The sequence below is a fragment of the Centropristis striata genome, chromosome 9, assembly GCF_030273125.1.
Source record: "Centropristis striata isolate RG_2023a ecotype Rhode Island chromosome 9, C.striata_1.0, whole genome shotgun sequence".
Lineage (NCBI taxonomy): Eukaryota > Metazoa > Chordata > Actinopteri > Perciformes > Serranidae > Centropristis > Centropristis striata.
In genome coordinates, this window is record NC_081525.1 from 9,737,273 (window position 1) to 9,753,280 (window position 16,008).

The 16,008-nt window shown below is 36.8% G+C and overlaps 1 protein-coding gene across 1 annotated transcript; it reads right to left on the minus strand.

Annotated features, from left to right (window-relative positions):
* On the minus strand, positions 1-11,653 carry ctns (cystinosin, lysosomal cystine transporter). The gene is made up of 11 exons (XM_059341255.1): positions 11,573-11,653; positions 10,214-10,291; positions 8,838-8,916; positions 8,236-8,326; positions 7,151-7,254; positions 5,701-5,838; positions 4,509-4,608; positions 2,663-2,782; positions 1,987-2,157; positions 1,495-1,612; positions 1-465 (listed from the first exon to the last, which is right to left on the minus strand). The coding sequence occupies exons 2-11, from the start codon at positions 10,287-10,289 to the stop codon at positions 317-319; spliced, it is 1,146 nt and encodes a 381-aa protein (XP_059197238.1). The 5' UTR covers positions 10,290-10,291; positions 11,573-11,653; the 3' UTR covers positions 1-316.
* Between the last annotated feature and the right edge of the window lie 4,355 nt (positions 11,654-16,008).

Here is a 16,008-nt window from a genome sequence, read left to right on the forward strand (position 1 = left end):
TGATGTTTTAATCATTTTATTAACTCAAAAATAGTATGATTTCGGTTTTTACATTGCCCTTGATTTAAAGTGTTAACAGTGTCATAACTACACCGGTTTTTCCTCAAAACCAACCTTTTTCATACAAAGGTAAAAAAAATACCTATTATAATACCTAGAGATATTTGAGAAGGCACGTTACCAATCAGACAACATGTGCAAAACCTGCAGCACATCCAGGTGGAAGAGAAGACGACCACCACCATGACCATCATCTAGTGGTTGATCAGAAAAAGTTCATGTGCTCCCTTTATAGACAGTCTATCCACAGTCAGCATCAGTTGTCTTGTTCATCTGAAACCGCTTCATACTGTGACCGCCGTCTGTAGAGGCAGTAGTGCTGGATCATGAAGAGGATGTCGAACACCACAGAGAAAAGACCCAGACCAAACTTTGTGGGATCACCAAATATCAGCCTCCACTCATCTGAGGAGAGACACATTACAGTTAGTACAAACACATTAGCTGTAAGTTACATATACACTGTACTATTTGTTGTAGCAAATGTGTGTTCATGACAACCAGCATGAGCTAAAACCCAGGACTAAGACCCTTTCACCCTTTCTTATGGTGCAGCTTTATGCTAAAGGCATTTCATTTTCGCCTCTTCAATCCACACTCAACATAGCCTGGGTATACCCATGCTGCCTTGCATGCTCAATTTCATTTGGAACTGCAAGGCGGCATGGTGTCCATGGCCGATTCTTAGCCCTGCTTTTGGTATCCAATCACAGAACGGGGAGGGACGGCAACAAGATGACGCGTACTATTAAACAGACGGAAGCTTGTAGTTTGCTCACGGATCCAACATGGCTGCAGCAGACGGGAAGCTCTCTTTCGGTCTAGCTGTAGACAGTTCTAGATAGTTTAGAGCGAAAGTTTATTTTAAAAGAAGAACAACGTTTGGCTTTATCACCACCAAAAAGGATGTTTTAGCCTTGCTTCCAACACTATTTGGCCCGTTAGTGGCTAAGCTAACTGGTTTAGCGAGACCCCGGTCGTTGTGGTCCAATAATTGATACGATTGGCTAAGAGCTACAGTGGTGTTCAAAATAATAGCAGTCCAATGTTACTAACCGGATTAATCCAGGTTTTTAAGTATATTTTTTATTGCTACATGGCAAACAAGGTACCAGTAGGTGCAGTAGATTCTCAGAAAACCAACAAGACCCAGCATTCGTGATATGCACGCTCTTAATGCTGAGCTATTGGGCAATTAGTTGAAAGGGGTGTGATAAAAAATATAGCAGTATGGCATTCAATCAGTGAGGTCATCAATTTTGTGAAAAAAAAAACAGGTACTTGGCAATAATAATTATTTCGATTCTGATTCTGGGCTCAGTTTATACATTATACAGAAACACCCTTTAATGCAAGGTAAATTTGTGGCTGTTCGTTTCCTAAATGCAACAAATCCTAGCAGAGGAAGTAGAGAAGAGAACAGTAAAAAGTTACCATTGTTGTAAGACTGTAAGATCATCTGTAGAATACTGAGGACTCCTCCAGTGAAATCCAGCAACACATTGCCAATACTCCAACCTTCAGTACTCTGTTTTTTGTAGTTCATGTACGCCTAGAAACAAAGCCAGAAAACCATCAGTCAGTAAGCATTCATCTAGTGAACAACTAAAATTATAATAAAAACACCATGAAATATAATACTGAATTGAGTTTTGTGGAATAATCTAAACTCCCTCTCATAGCATATGTTGATATTGGTCCGTTACACAATAAACAAGGAATAAATAGTTGCATTACATCCTTTTTATAGGACAATATTGCCCTAAATAATAAGAAAATATCACAGGTGTTTGTTATCAAATTAGACAATATCAATTTCATATAATTATTGTATCGAATTACTGTCCAGCCCTAACTGCAGTGCTATTGTGTTGCAATGTTTTACACTGTTGTCATGGTCCCTCAGGTTGTCTGTGGACCACTTACCTGTGGCACATATTTGATCAGGGTGACTGCTAGTTTAATGTAGGAGAAGTAGTAGAGGTAATCCAACCAGGTGATCTGCTTGGCGACAGCAAGAAAGAGGCTGACCAATGCAAATGTCCAGCCAATCGCCAACAAGACCAAGGCTGTACGGGAGACCTTCTGACCCCCCCTCTGGAATAGAGAGGACACAAAACATTACACACTGACCACGATTACCCATCAGACGAACACAAACAACAGCATGAAATACAATGGAAATAATAATAAATATAAAGTTATTAGACGAAAATGTTTTTTCAATTCTAATTTTCGTTATTTCGTTACTTTTCGTTGACTATAATAAACTTGGTACATCACTGAGTGAGTTGAAAAGCGAGTCTGTTAAGTTATTGGTGGGCCAATCACTGCTGGGTGATAGAAAACAATCACTTACAATGTGCTGATTGTGATTTTCTTGGGAATGTCTCAGGGCACATGGTAAATTCAGAAAAATGTGCATTCAAGTCATACTCACCACTTTCTAACAGAAACACTGTTTTCATTCACTTATGGGTCAGTTATTTCTCATTGTTAGCAGTGAGTTCATGCACATTGATAAACCAGAGAACGGGAACGTTGGGCATCATGATCAAACACCTCAGCTCCCTCCTTCTCTTTCTACCTTACAGACACACACCTCATACATAGCAGCCTGGATGATGTAGACCAAACAGAGCAGGACAGCGTGGAGACTGAAGAAGACGTCATTAGCGTTGACCGGGTTAATTCCATTTGGGTTGATCTTCAGAAACTCCTCCTATGAGGCAGACAGCCAGCAGACATTACACACTGTACAGCAGGGCTGTCACACAAATGCATAAGAGACACGCACTATAATAAAAAAAAAATACAATTCCTAAATTATCCGTTAGAGGCGCACTATTTTAATCAGACGGTGCAGTCTACTTTCTTCTTTATACATTTAATAGCACCCTCGTTAGTTTGTAACTTGTGGGGAGTCAACTTAGGTTTTAAGATTTTATAAGCACATGTGAAACTGTTGCCTGGTTGTGTATATTCAGTAAATTTATTTTTTTTCTGAATTTACTTGTACTTCCTTGCACTAAAACAAAGACAAAACATGGACTTATTGTTATTTATAGGTAATTATGATATGATTTTACTGATCCGACCCACTTGACATCTAATTAGGCTGTATGAGGCTCCTGAACTAAAATGAGTTTGACACCTCTGCTGCACAGGTTGGTTCAAAAGCTACTGTAGCCACATTTCACATTTACATGAACACATGAACAGGAAATGCCAAAAATGGGTTTATTAGGGCGTTTCTTTCTGCTATAGACAGAACGCACTAAAGCCCCACCCCAACGAGTGGAGGGGAAAACAATCCATCTCTCTCCATTTACTTTGTGTTGAATTAAGGAGCCTCCTCATCAATTCTGTCTGTTAGCAAACAACAGAAAAATGTCTAAAAGCTGCTGTGTGGTGAAATCCACTACCAACAGGATAAAGAACCCAAAACTAAGAACTAAGTTTTTAAAATCTGATGAACTAAAAACCTGAACTTTGAATAGGAAAAGGGGGGATACAGATGTGAGACAACAGCAATTGCAATGAGGAAAACTGAAACTCAGTATATTTAACATTAAGTTATGTATGCAGCGCATTTTGTCACTAAGTTATATCCAAAGTCAGTTTTAGCTACATTTCTGTAAGTTAAGCTAAAGCATGGGTTTCAAACTCGTGGCCCGTGGGCCAATTGCGGCCCTCGTGACGATATTTTGTGGCTCTCACCTTGATATGAAAGTTTAATATGAGTTTTATTTGAATGGCACTTTACCGCTTTGTGTGTGGAAGGTCCCTTTATTGGTCAAACTGGAGCTTTGTTTCACTTGTTTCTAAGACAACGTTAACAAAAAGAAAGGCAGCTGCTACTGGACCGTTTATTATCTGCCGTGTTGTTGTTACCGGAAGTGGAATGTTGTGTAATTTTGTGTCTTTTTTGGTAATTTTGTGTCTTTTTTGGGTAATTTTAAGTCTTTTTCTAATAATGTTGTGTCTTTTTTAGTAATTTTGTGTATTTTTTGGGTCATTTTGTGTCTTTTGTAAGTAATTTAGTGTTTTTCAGTCATTTTGTGTCTTTTTTTGGTCATTTTGATACTGCCTCCAGCGGCCCCTTAGGTAATTTGAGTTTGGGACCCCTGAGCTAAAGCATTTGACACCAAGTAACTCATGTTGTAGTAGAATGTGGACAAAGTGCTAAAATAACATATGATGTGTTTAAATCTAATAGGTTAAGCTAGAAACAGTCAGCTGAAACATTTCAGCCCCTGGTTGTGTATTGTGCCACAACCACTGCCCTCCAGTGGGCGTGGTCTTCAGAGAATGACACGTGGCACTACGTCTCTATCTCAAATTTCCAATTTAAGATTAAATGTGATTAATCAACATTCTCTTGTGGATACGAACAGACTTTCTACATGTTTGCCACTTGTAAAGTGTTTAAGGAGTGGAGAGGTTACCTTTATATAAGGCACCCAGAACAGTCCTATATTGAAGACACTGTAAGCGATGAAGCCAGTGAGGTTGAGAGCCAGGAAGTCAAAGTTGAGACCTACAACACTGAAAACAAACATGTTGGAATTATTTCTCATGTTATTTTCAGACAATGTTTACAGTCCTTAAATGGATCTTTGCTGCGTGTCACTCACCTTAGTTCCTGTCAGTTACCTACTGACTAAACATTTCAAACATTAACACGCTTTATACACTCATGTCTGTAATGATTACATTTTCAGGAAATACCTATGTAATATGGGAACAGCCAATATAGTTTAGCCTTAGCAGATACAATGCAGATACACAGCCAGGCCTTCGAGTGGAGGATTAAAGGACACATTTTACTGTGTACTGATTGGAATTAAAGGGAAACTACAAAATGTTCCTACACAGCTTTTTGTTTGTTTGTTTTGTTTGTAATTTATTAAACGTTTCAATGTTGTTTTGTCCAGCACCTTCGTATGGATACAGATCTTCAATTTATTTGCAGTGATACTAACACATTTACAGATTCTGCTTTGTTTTTACCAGCTGTCCTTTCTGAAGTTAGCAGCTGTACCTGTGCTGTGTTCAATTTGGATTATGTGTCAAAACTTCTTTGCGTTTGTCAAATATTATGGCGTTCTCCTTATTTTTGAGAAACAATAGACTTCTCACTATTCACTATTGAGCATATGCTGCAAACTAACCCCTTTCACGTTAGCTCATAACCAGATTGGAAATCCCTTGTTAACTTACCGAGTTGATAACCAGTGACGTATATTGTCTGTGAGGTTACGTAAAGCCAGATAATGAAAAGATACTCTGGTTATGTTGAACTTGCTTTGTAGTTTAGTGTCATGTAGTCTGGGCCTAGATTAAGGCCTGTTGCTTATTTTGGGGACTCAAATAAAATAATTTCAAAACATTCAGAAAGGTACAAGTTTGAACCTTGTTTTTACCATGACAATAATTTGGAAACATCCATTGAGAAATAACTGTGAGCCAGACATGCGCAAGACATGGGCTACACAACCCTGCATATATATGGGCAACATTCAGGTTTTTAATTATTGGAAATCGGTTCCATGGTTTTTTTAGTTTGAAAATTCAAGGACAGGCCTATGAGCTGGATGTAGTAATGAAGATAATGGCAGAGGAAAGACAGAAAACTACCTTTTCCGCCTAAAGTTTTCCCAGGCTTGTGGATAGAAGGACACCGACCAGGCCACAAAGTAAATCCAGCCAATCACCTGACTGATTATTGACAGGGCGTTGCTATGGACGACCATGAAGTGGATCCTGATGTTCAAACTAGAGGAGAGAAAGTCAGACTTAAAGCCACAAATAAACCAGACAGTAGCAACATACAACTATACTCAACAGTCATTTTAGCATTCAGTACACAAAGTGTATTGGTAAAACACTATTACCCATACCAAGGTTATTATAGTTAACGAAAACTAACAAAATAATGAAAACTAGAATTGAAAAAACATTTTCGTCAACTGAAATAAAAATAAAAACGAGAGTTTTTGAAAAGACGATAACTAACTGTAACTGTATTTTGTGGTTACAAAACTAACTAAATTTATAGTGAAAATGTCTTTAGTTTTTGTCTTTGTCAACTTTTTCAAACGTAAACCTTTTTGGTTGATATTTTAAAATCTTACTGCTGGTCTACAAAGCTCTGAATGGTCTCGGACCAAATTACATGCTTGATCTGCTCCCTCTCTATGAAGCATCCAGACCCCTTAGGTCATCTGGAACTGGCTTGTTGCGTGTCCCAAGAACAAGAACTAAGCGGGGTGAGGCAGCTTTCAGTTATTCTGCTCCTCACCTGTGGAACAAACTACCTGTAGATCTGAGATCTGCCCAAACGCTCAGCTCCTTTAAATCAGGACTAAAAACACTATTGTTTACTGAAGCGTACTCTTAACTTTAACACTTATCTGCTCTACTCTACTGCCCTTACTTTTTAACTACACAATGTTTGACTTGTGCTTTTTATTATTTTATCTCTTTTTTTATCCTGCTGTATCTTCCCTGTTTTAATTACTGTTTTTACTGTTTTCAATTGTGTCTTGCTGTTTTTAATGTGTATGTAAAGCACTTTGAATTACCTTGTGTTGAATTGTGCTATACAAATAAACTTGCCTTGCCTTGATATGAAACCTATTTAATCCATCTGGTTTTATGACTTAATACAACAAACAATAAACTTATTGGGGCTGAGATCAGACAAAGGAAATAAAGGAAACATTTATTGTGACCTTATTGAATCTCGCACCCAACAAATACCCCATTACAAAAAACTAAAACTAACACTAAACTAATAAAAACCAAACTAAAACTAAGCATTTTCCAAAAAATAAAAACTAATTAAAACTAGCAAACTCACTCTAAAAACTAATTAAAACTAACTGAATTTGAAAACAAAAATTGACAACGAAATTAAAACTAAAATGAATGAAAAATCCAAAAACTATTATAACCTTGACCCATACCCAAGGGTTCTGGAAGACCCTAAATCTGATTCCAAGCACAGCCTGGAGTTTTTGTCTTAGTGAATAATGTGTCTCTTATTGACATGCTGGACTGAGGCTGCTTCTGTGCAGATACCCACCTGTTGAGATCTGTGTTGTTGCTAGGCAGACAGGCGGTCACCTGACCGACATCATTGGCTGTCACATTAAAACTGACTGAGGTTGCCTCTGCTGGCAGCAACACCTGAAGAAAGAAAGAGGTTTTAACAGACACTACAGGCCAAAAGTTAGGAAGCAAGATCAAATTTGTACAAAAAGATCATAGTTTCTATTGGTATACTTTGCAACAAAATAAACATGGTTATTATACAAAGAGTCACTTATCAGAGCCCCAATCTCAGCCCCAATAAGTTTACTAAGTCATAAAACCAATTAGATGAAATAGATTTCATATCAACCAAAAGGTTTACGTATGAAAAAAGTTGACAAAGATGAAAACTAAGGACATTTTCACTATAATTTGTTAGTTTAGTTTGTTTTGTAACCACACAAAACAGTTTCAGTTAGTTAGCGTTTTTTTTTTTTAAACTCATTTTTATTTCAGTTAAAGAAAATGTTTTTTCAATTCTAGTTTTCTACTAACTATAATAACCTTGTTGCACATACTGTGATACTGCAGTTTATATTATACAAATATGTATGATTGCCCTCAGAGAGTTGCCACCTTAATGTGGTGGAGGGGAGAAGTTTGATTATTAGTCTTAATAGGCTTCTAGTGTTTACTGACTGATAAGCCTACAGCAATACATTACTCTGCCATCTTCTGGCAAAAGTAAATTGATGCAGCTATCGCTCTAAACCAGTTGATGGAAATGTCACTAATGTGCATTTTCTTTAACGCTTCAAAAAAAATTTGCTTCGACTTTAAGGGAAACAGAAATTGCAGCTAGACTGTATTTGTAGTTAAACTCAACACACGATCACTAAAAAGATAAGATTAAGTGCAAGGAAAGAAATAAGCACAGGTATATAGAGAAAGGTCAAAATAAATGAATAAATATTAAGAAGTATATAAAATAGTAATTAGGATAAATCATTTTGGTAAATATATTAGAGCCTATTTCAGAATTCTTACAGTGGGTGCGACCTATAAAAACATCCAGACTGAGGGCATAATCTTAAGTAACATGCAGCACAACTTGTTTTACTTCGTGTCATGTGTTACCTGCTCAGGAAATGTGATTACAGATGAGTAGTCCGGTTTGGAAGTGAAGGTTACATTGAACTGAATCAGAGTTGACTGGTTGACAGGGGAACTAGAGAAAGAAACACAACTTCTTTAACTTGTTCAGCAGCATATTTCACTGCTTCCTCTTCACGCCTTTACTCTACGGCAACAACACACTGTAAAAACATTTCACTTCAAAAATAAGGCCTGTAATTAGTTAAAAAAACTGTTAATACAACAAAAGAGATTTCTTGATTTAAGATCTTTATTCAGAATAATAACTGTAGTCCTGTCCTGTAAAAGCTGTCACACAGACAGTTGAAGAACACAGCTGATACATGCCCGGTTTAATATCGTCACACTGTTAAAATAATCGCCTATGTCATTTTTTGTCAAAATTGTTTTTTTTTTGTCTAAATCATCTCCTTATGACGCCAGCCACCTATGGTAAAATCGGCTACATCCTCAGTTGATCAGATCATGTGATTTTACCTCTTTAAGATAATGGCCTATGTCAAGTGTGTGACTTAAGCGGATTTATTATGCCTAAGTCAAAATAAAATGTGACTTGCATTTGCAGGCTGTGTTTCTGTGATTACCTGGAAGTAATGTTGATGCTGGCTTTAGAGCTTTCTTCAAGTGTGACCACCTCTGGAGCAAACAAATACACTTCGGACTCTGGAGGACAGACAAAAAAAAACTTCAACCAAAGATACTCACAGAAACAGTACAAAATGTGGCATATATTAGCATAATCGAACCCCATATTTATTTACACTTGTGCCATTATAATACTGATCACAAGGTTACTACATGTTTCATGAGTAGAGCTGCAACAATTATTCGATCGAACAATAATTGATTATTAAATTAATCGTCAACTATTTCGATAATTGAATAATTGGTTTAAGCAGTTTTTCAAAGTCCAAACTCTCTGATTTCACCTTCTTCAATGTGAATATTGCTGGTTTCTTTGTTCCTTTATGACAATAAACTGAACATCTCTTTGGTTTGTAGACAAAACAAGAAATTTGAGAACATCATTTTGTGGTTTGGGAAACACTGATTGATATTTTTCAACATTTTATTGACCAAACAGCTAATCGATTAATCGTTTAAATAATTGACAGATTAATCGATGTTATAAGAATTTTTTAGAGTGACCCTTCAATAAAGACAGTTGGATTCAGAGTATCAAAGTTTAAGTTGAATTTAATTAAAATCTTGTACAAGAGGACGTTTAAATCATGCAACACAGCGAGTAAGGTTACAGAGAAAAAGGCTCACATGATAGTCAAAACTATTGGCTGATATGCCTCCTGTAGTGGCAGGTTTCCAACGTCTAGCTGACCTGTCTGAAACAGGTGCTATTTTTCTCAGTTCCCCAAAGTCAAAGGTATGGTCAGCAGAAATACGTCTGGCCCGTGTCTGACTGCCCCTGTCATGTGTACTTCCCTTTATCTTCACATATAGTTGACCTTATCTAGCCTGCCAGCCTTTAGCAGAAACACTGGTCTGATGTAACCCAAAGCCAGTATCTCCACATGCAGCGGGCAGGGACACATTTGCTTAACCCACTGACGCCTAAAACTTCCTGTAAAACCTCTGGGTGATTTAAAATCAGCCCCTAAAACCTGAAGTTTTTCTGGAAATTCAACAGAAGTGTCAACGCTTCTACTAAATAATAGATTTTTCAGCCTCTGTAGCAGATAGAAATTAAATTCAAAAAGTATTTGAGAGCTTATACAAATACTACAAAACAACGTATCCGCTTTCCAGGCTTCAATGGGTTAATATGATTAAAACGTTGGAAAAACCCCAGATTAATACAAATTTTTATAACATTCGACAATGAAAATAATCGTTAGTTGCAGCCCTATTCATGAGTGACTAAACGTGTTGTATATTTTCATAACCTGTGCATGATTTGAAAAAACAACAGGTTTGAAGTGAGACTGCAGTTTGTGTCAGTCACCAGAGATGTTGGTCAGCATCCAGATGATCAGCAGCTGAGCGGGGATCCATCTCTCTGTGAAACCCAGAACAGCCATGTCTGCAAACATAAACCAAACAACACGAGGCACAGAACAACGTCTCATTACAGCCATTTCAAAACATTACAACAGTCAAGTGGAATATTTATGATATTCAGAACTGTAAGGCTGGGACTTGGTTTCTTTTTAAGAACTTGACCTTTACTAAAAAAAATAAAAATGGATTGAACGTATAGTATGTAAGCTGTTAAACTACTCACAGTCCACATTCACATCACATATTTAATGTCGTATATTAATACTGCTTTACAAAGTCTAACTGCTGTAACTATGCAAAGGTAAAACTGAGAAAAACTGCTCTAACGTTTTTTTTTTTTTAACTGGCCAGCCAAATGGGTTATAAGTAGATTATTTCTACATGCATTGATGATGTAATATTTATGCTCAAAAAGCATGATGATTTATTTGACCTTTGAGCCCAAAAACGTAGTTACTGCACTCTGGTTTTGCTATAAAAGGTTCTAATAGTGATGCATAAACAGAGTGCAGTAACCACAATGTTGTCGTCTTCTTTCAGCTTTTATATTTTGTTTTCAGTGAATAAACATTTTCATATTGATTTTGTTATAAGTGTATTTAAAGACGTTAACAACTCTATTCAAAGATGTACATATTTTAGACTTAATATCATAAAGTAATGTTATATTTTAGTCTTAATATAATTTTATCTCACTTTTTTTACTTGGTCACTATCTAGATAATAATTTCCCTATCAAATAAACTTATAATTTCTATTATTCTTGTCTTCACTATTCAACACAATGAAGAAATTCAAGGCTACACTGTATCACAGTCAAAGTGAACTTACTGCTGTCTGCTTCGATTTTGTTGTTACTGCAATTTTCATATCATTATTTCTCTGAAATAAAGCAAAATTTAAATCTAAAACTTTGTCACAAGATAAAACAGACATCAAGGAGTTCATTTTGAATCATAACTCAATTTCTTCCAAAAATGTAGTTACTGCAGTTAGGCTTTGTAGGTCAGAATACATTCACATCATTACATCATTACATCAGAATACTCCTATAAAACCATTGAAAAACTAAGTTTATCACTAACATACACCCGTTTATAGAGGTTGTAGGTAACTTTGTTAAGCTTTTCTATAAGTGTAAAACAGAAACTGATATCTGACATCAGTATCTCACCAAGGGTCTGCAACAATACACACACACACACACACACACACACACACACACACACACACACACACACACTTACAGCATCGAGCTATCAACTAAACGAGCTTAATAGCTGAAACCGAACATTTGCTTTACCTGATCAAGTAACAAGATGAAACTTGGAGCAGTGGTGTTTGTTGACTGCTTCCTCATCAGGTCACAAGACCTCTCGGTGGGTGGGTGCGCTCCTTTTCACACAGCCGGCGCACGGTCCAGCTCTAACAGAGGCGGAGGAGGTTCCCACCGTTTCCACCTCTTCTAAAGAGAACAAGGATAATTGTTTCATTAATTGCTGATGAGATAATGCCACAGAGAAATTATGAGATTCACTGGCTACTTTGCTATATGTTATAGGCAACATTTTTAATGTACAGCTTAGCATGAAAGACCTTAAGCAAACAAACGAAATACATAAATGTTTATCAATTAAAGATGACACTGCTGTTGTGTTTGTATCAGCCATGTTGTTTAGGTAGGTGGACACATCTGACATATAACGAGTAATGTACACATCGCTTTAGCCGCTTAAATCGAGCAGGCAACCGGAGTGTGCGCAGGCGTACGCCGGCGTGATAATGGAGCGGACCCAACTTATCTTCTTCTTCTTCTTCTTCTGCTTCTTCACGTCGAACTGAAGCCGTTGGAACTTTAGCGCCACCAACAGGGCGCCACAGGTATTAGTAAATTAGCATTTTAGCCTATGATGTTAGCGCCATGGAGTTTTTTTTTCTACTGTGCTTTCAGAAAATAAATAAATAATAAAACAAATAAATACATTAATAAGATACGTAAGCCCATTTCCGCCACAAAAAAAGAAATAGATAAAAATGTGTTAATATAATTTCGACTTTTTTTTTTATCTCAAACTTATAACTTTTTATCTGATAATTTTGACTTTTTATCTCATAATTATGACTTTTTCATCTCATAATTTTGACTTTTTATCTCATATCTTTACTTTATACTTTTATCTAATCAGGTTTTATTTATACAACTAATGTAAGAATATTATCATGGCAGTTTTGCTGGATTTGCTCCTGTGGTCACCATCATTTGGTGAAAGGTGGTCGTAAAACTCAGCCAGTCTTTTTCTTTTCTTAACTTTCTGATTAAATCAAACAAGCCTCTGACAATTTCCAATGTTTTCCAACTTTGACCCAAAGTCTGACCTGAGGGACTTGAACTCTGTTTGCACATCAGCCACACCAGAGAGGGACGACTTGTGCTCTAACCTGGCCTACATGCCCTGATGAAGATTTCACAGTGTTTTGCTGCAGACTGATTTTACAGCCCTCGTTCTTCAAATAAAGTGCACTATTTAATTTATTCATCAAGTTTGTGACTGTGTGAGTAGCTCTGCATTATTCTAGACTCTATGGATGAAGTCTGCAGGATTAGACTGAACATCTGGCAAACCCAGACACTTTCAATGTGGACTAAGAAAACTGTTTGACTGTCCAATAAACAGGCTCAAGTTGTACATGAATACATAAAATAAAGTGATGAATATGGTGTCAAGAATAAGATGTTTTGAATATGAGTATCTATTTACAGTCTATCAGGGCTGAAATAAAAAAATAGCTTAATTTTCCTTTGAAAGAAGTGATTACAGGGATGCTCTCAGCCAGTAAAGTGCATACTACGTACTCAGGCTCACACAGGCTGAGTCCTTGTCCCAGTGGACCCAGGTTCAAATCCTGCTCGAGGACCCTTTGTTGCATTTCATTTCTGTCTGCCCTTTCATATGTAGACTTCTGACTCCTGCTGTTCAGGAAGCATTAAATATTTTTTAAATATCTTCCGTGCAGACACCAAACTTTTACACAACAGCTTTTTGATGACTTTACATTTGATAGGTGGAGGAATTTAGTTGTAAAGTTGTTGTCCTCCAGGTTTTTGTGGTTGTGAGTCAGTTTGTTGCCTGAAGCTTCATCTCCTGGAATAAAATCAACATATTTAGATTATATATTGACTTTACTTGTGTAATTACTGACAGCCTTCACAACAGCCTTCATGTGATGAAAGACATATTGGTAACTATAACTTATTATCTCTTATCTGATTGGTTCTTCAGCTCAGAGGAACAAACTCAATGCACTGGAACTAAAGTCAACAAGTACAAGTATTTTAATCACATCTTGGTTTTGTAACACTTGATGCATTTTTATCATCTTAAGAACACTGCACAAGTGTGTTAGGTTGTCTTTCATCCAGCTGGCGACTCCCACCCTGCGTGGGTCAACTCGCCTCAAAACCACTTCCAGACTTTTCTCTGTCTTGGCTCCCAAATGGTGGAACGAGCTCCCTACCGACATCAGGACCTCAGACAGCCTGGACATCTTCCGCCGCAGGCTGAAGACCTATCTCTTCCAACAATACCTCGGTTAAGTCATGGTCACCTAACAGATATATTAAAAAAAAAAAAAAAAAAAAAAAAAAAATTCTTACTCTTTTCTCTTCTTTTCTTCTTTAACATATAGCACTCCTTTAGCAATGCCAGTTAGCTCTTAAAGTTATGTACTTACTTGATTCCTATGGTCTGTGTCTAGTACCATCAGGTTGAATGCACTTATTGTAAGTCGCTTTGGACAAAAGCGTCTGCTAAATGACATGTAATGTAATGTAATCCAACACAGATACATAAATGCAAGCCTCCATTATATTTATTATTGTAATGCTCTCCTCTCTGTCTCCCTGAAAAGTATACAGCTCAATTTCAATGAGTGCAGAACTCAGCTACACTTGTGCTGACCAGGACCAGAAACAGATAACACAATATACATATTTTAAAGTCACTGTACTGGGTCCCTGTTTGCTTTGATTTGAAGGTCCTTTGATTGGTTTATAAAGTTCTTAAAGGTCCAATCCACTTATCGGAGTTGCTTTTAGCTAAGTGGACGGGACTCAGAGAAACCAGTGGACTGGTTATCGTGGAACAGAGAGGAAGAGTGGTATTGTGTTCTATCCTGCTTTCTTTTTTTTTAAATGAATAAATGCTTCTTGGAATATGAATTCTGCCTTTTAATGTTGCACACAAGTGAATGATGCCAGTCTCTTCAATGCAAAGTACTTTCGAAACCTTCAACCTTTTCCCCAAATTTACATGGTAATTTGGTTTTAATTGTCCATCAACTTAAAGCAACTTTATGAGACTGATTAAGTTAAATTAACTATTTGTTCTTTGTCTTACAGAGTGCTGCACAGAGTTGATTTGAGGTTAATTCAATTACAATATCCAACATCAATAATATGTTTCATTGTTATTAATTATTTCAGACAAGTGTCTTAAAATTAATTTGGTGTAAACACAGAATAGAATTCACAACTTGTAAATATTAGTTGTCAACAATAAATAAAATGTTTAAGATGGGTCAGTTTCCGAGTGAAATGATGAACAAACAGCTTCCAGCAGTGAGTCAACACATCAGACACTCAAACAGGACAAATAGAGCTGTTTGATTAATACGGGCGGGATGGTGAACGTTCAACGCCTGTAGGGCAGAGAGTACAGCATATATATGAGCAGGTGTGATGGTGAGGATTGAAATGAGACCTCTCACTGCAGACATGTTGACTACAAAGATCACCCTGATTGTTGGTGAGTCTCTTTTTTATGTATTTGCATTCAGACAGTGTCTGAACCTCCATGTATTTCTGGAAATCATTTCAGTAACTCAGAGTTGACACTAGAAGGTGACTGGAGGTGGATGTGAGGTGACTGGGGCCCCTCGCAGGGTGCAGCTTTTACTCTCTGCTCTCATTTTGTTCAAAACTGTGTTCAGTATTACTTAAGAGATGAAGAAAATCTGCGAGAGCTAACGAGCTGCTAACAGCTGTGTTAGTCCTTCATTTGAGTCTGAATATTACAGGTGAACAGCTTGACTGTTTGAGGCCAAAAAGAATAATATAGTCAAGTTAAGTCAAGTCAAAGTTTATTTATAGAGCACATTTAAAAACAACCTCAGTTGACCAAAGAGCTGTACAGTATTTAAAATACAATAAAAACATACAGTTTTTTACATACGGTAATAAATAAAAACAAAACAATTAAAACAATTAAACAATAAAATAGTAATGCAAAAAACTCAAGAACAGAGTTAAAGTTAAAAAGGAAATAAAAAAGCAAGGATTCTTGCCTACCTGGGACTGAATGCCAAGGAAATTAAATAGTTTTTTTAGAGTTGGAATAATCTAATATCCAGCAGAATTACATAAATATCAACATGAGGTTGGATTTCACGATCAAGAAAACTTTCTGTGTGACACCAACACTTTGGGGAAGGGTGGCCGGAGATTATAAATCTGTCAGAGCAATATTATGTTTATGTGACATCTTATCAACTATCTGCAGCTTTACTTCTGTGTGTTAAAGAACAAACCAGGACCAACAGAGAGGAGATCTAATGTATCTAAAGATCTGAACAAAACTCTTCTTTTTCTTTCAGCCCTGGCAGCTGGACTCCTCCTGCTCTCTGTAACAGGTGAGAAGTCAACAAAAACATGAGTTTAATCTGAAATGTTTCAACATTGAG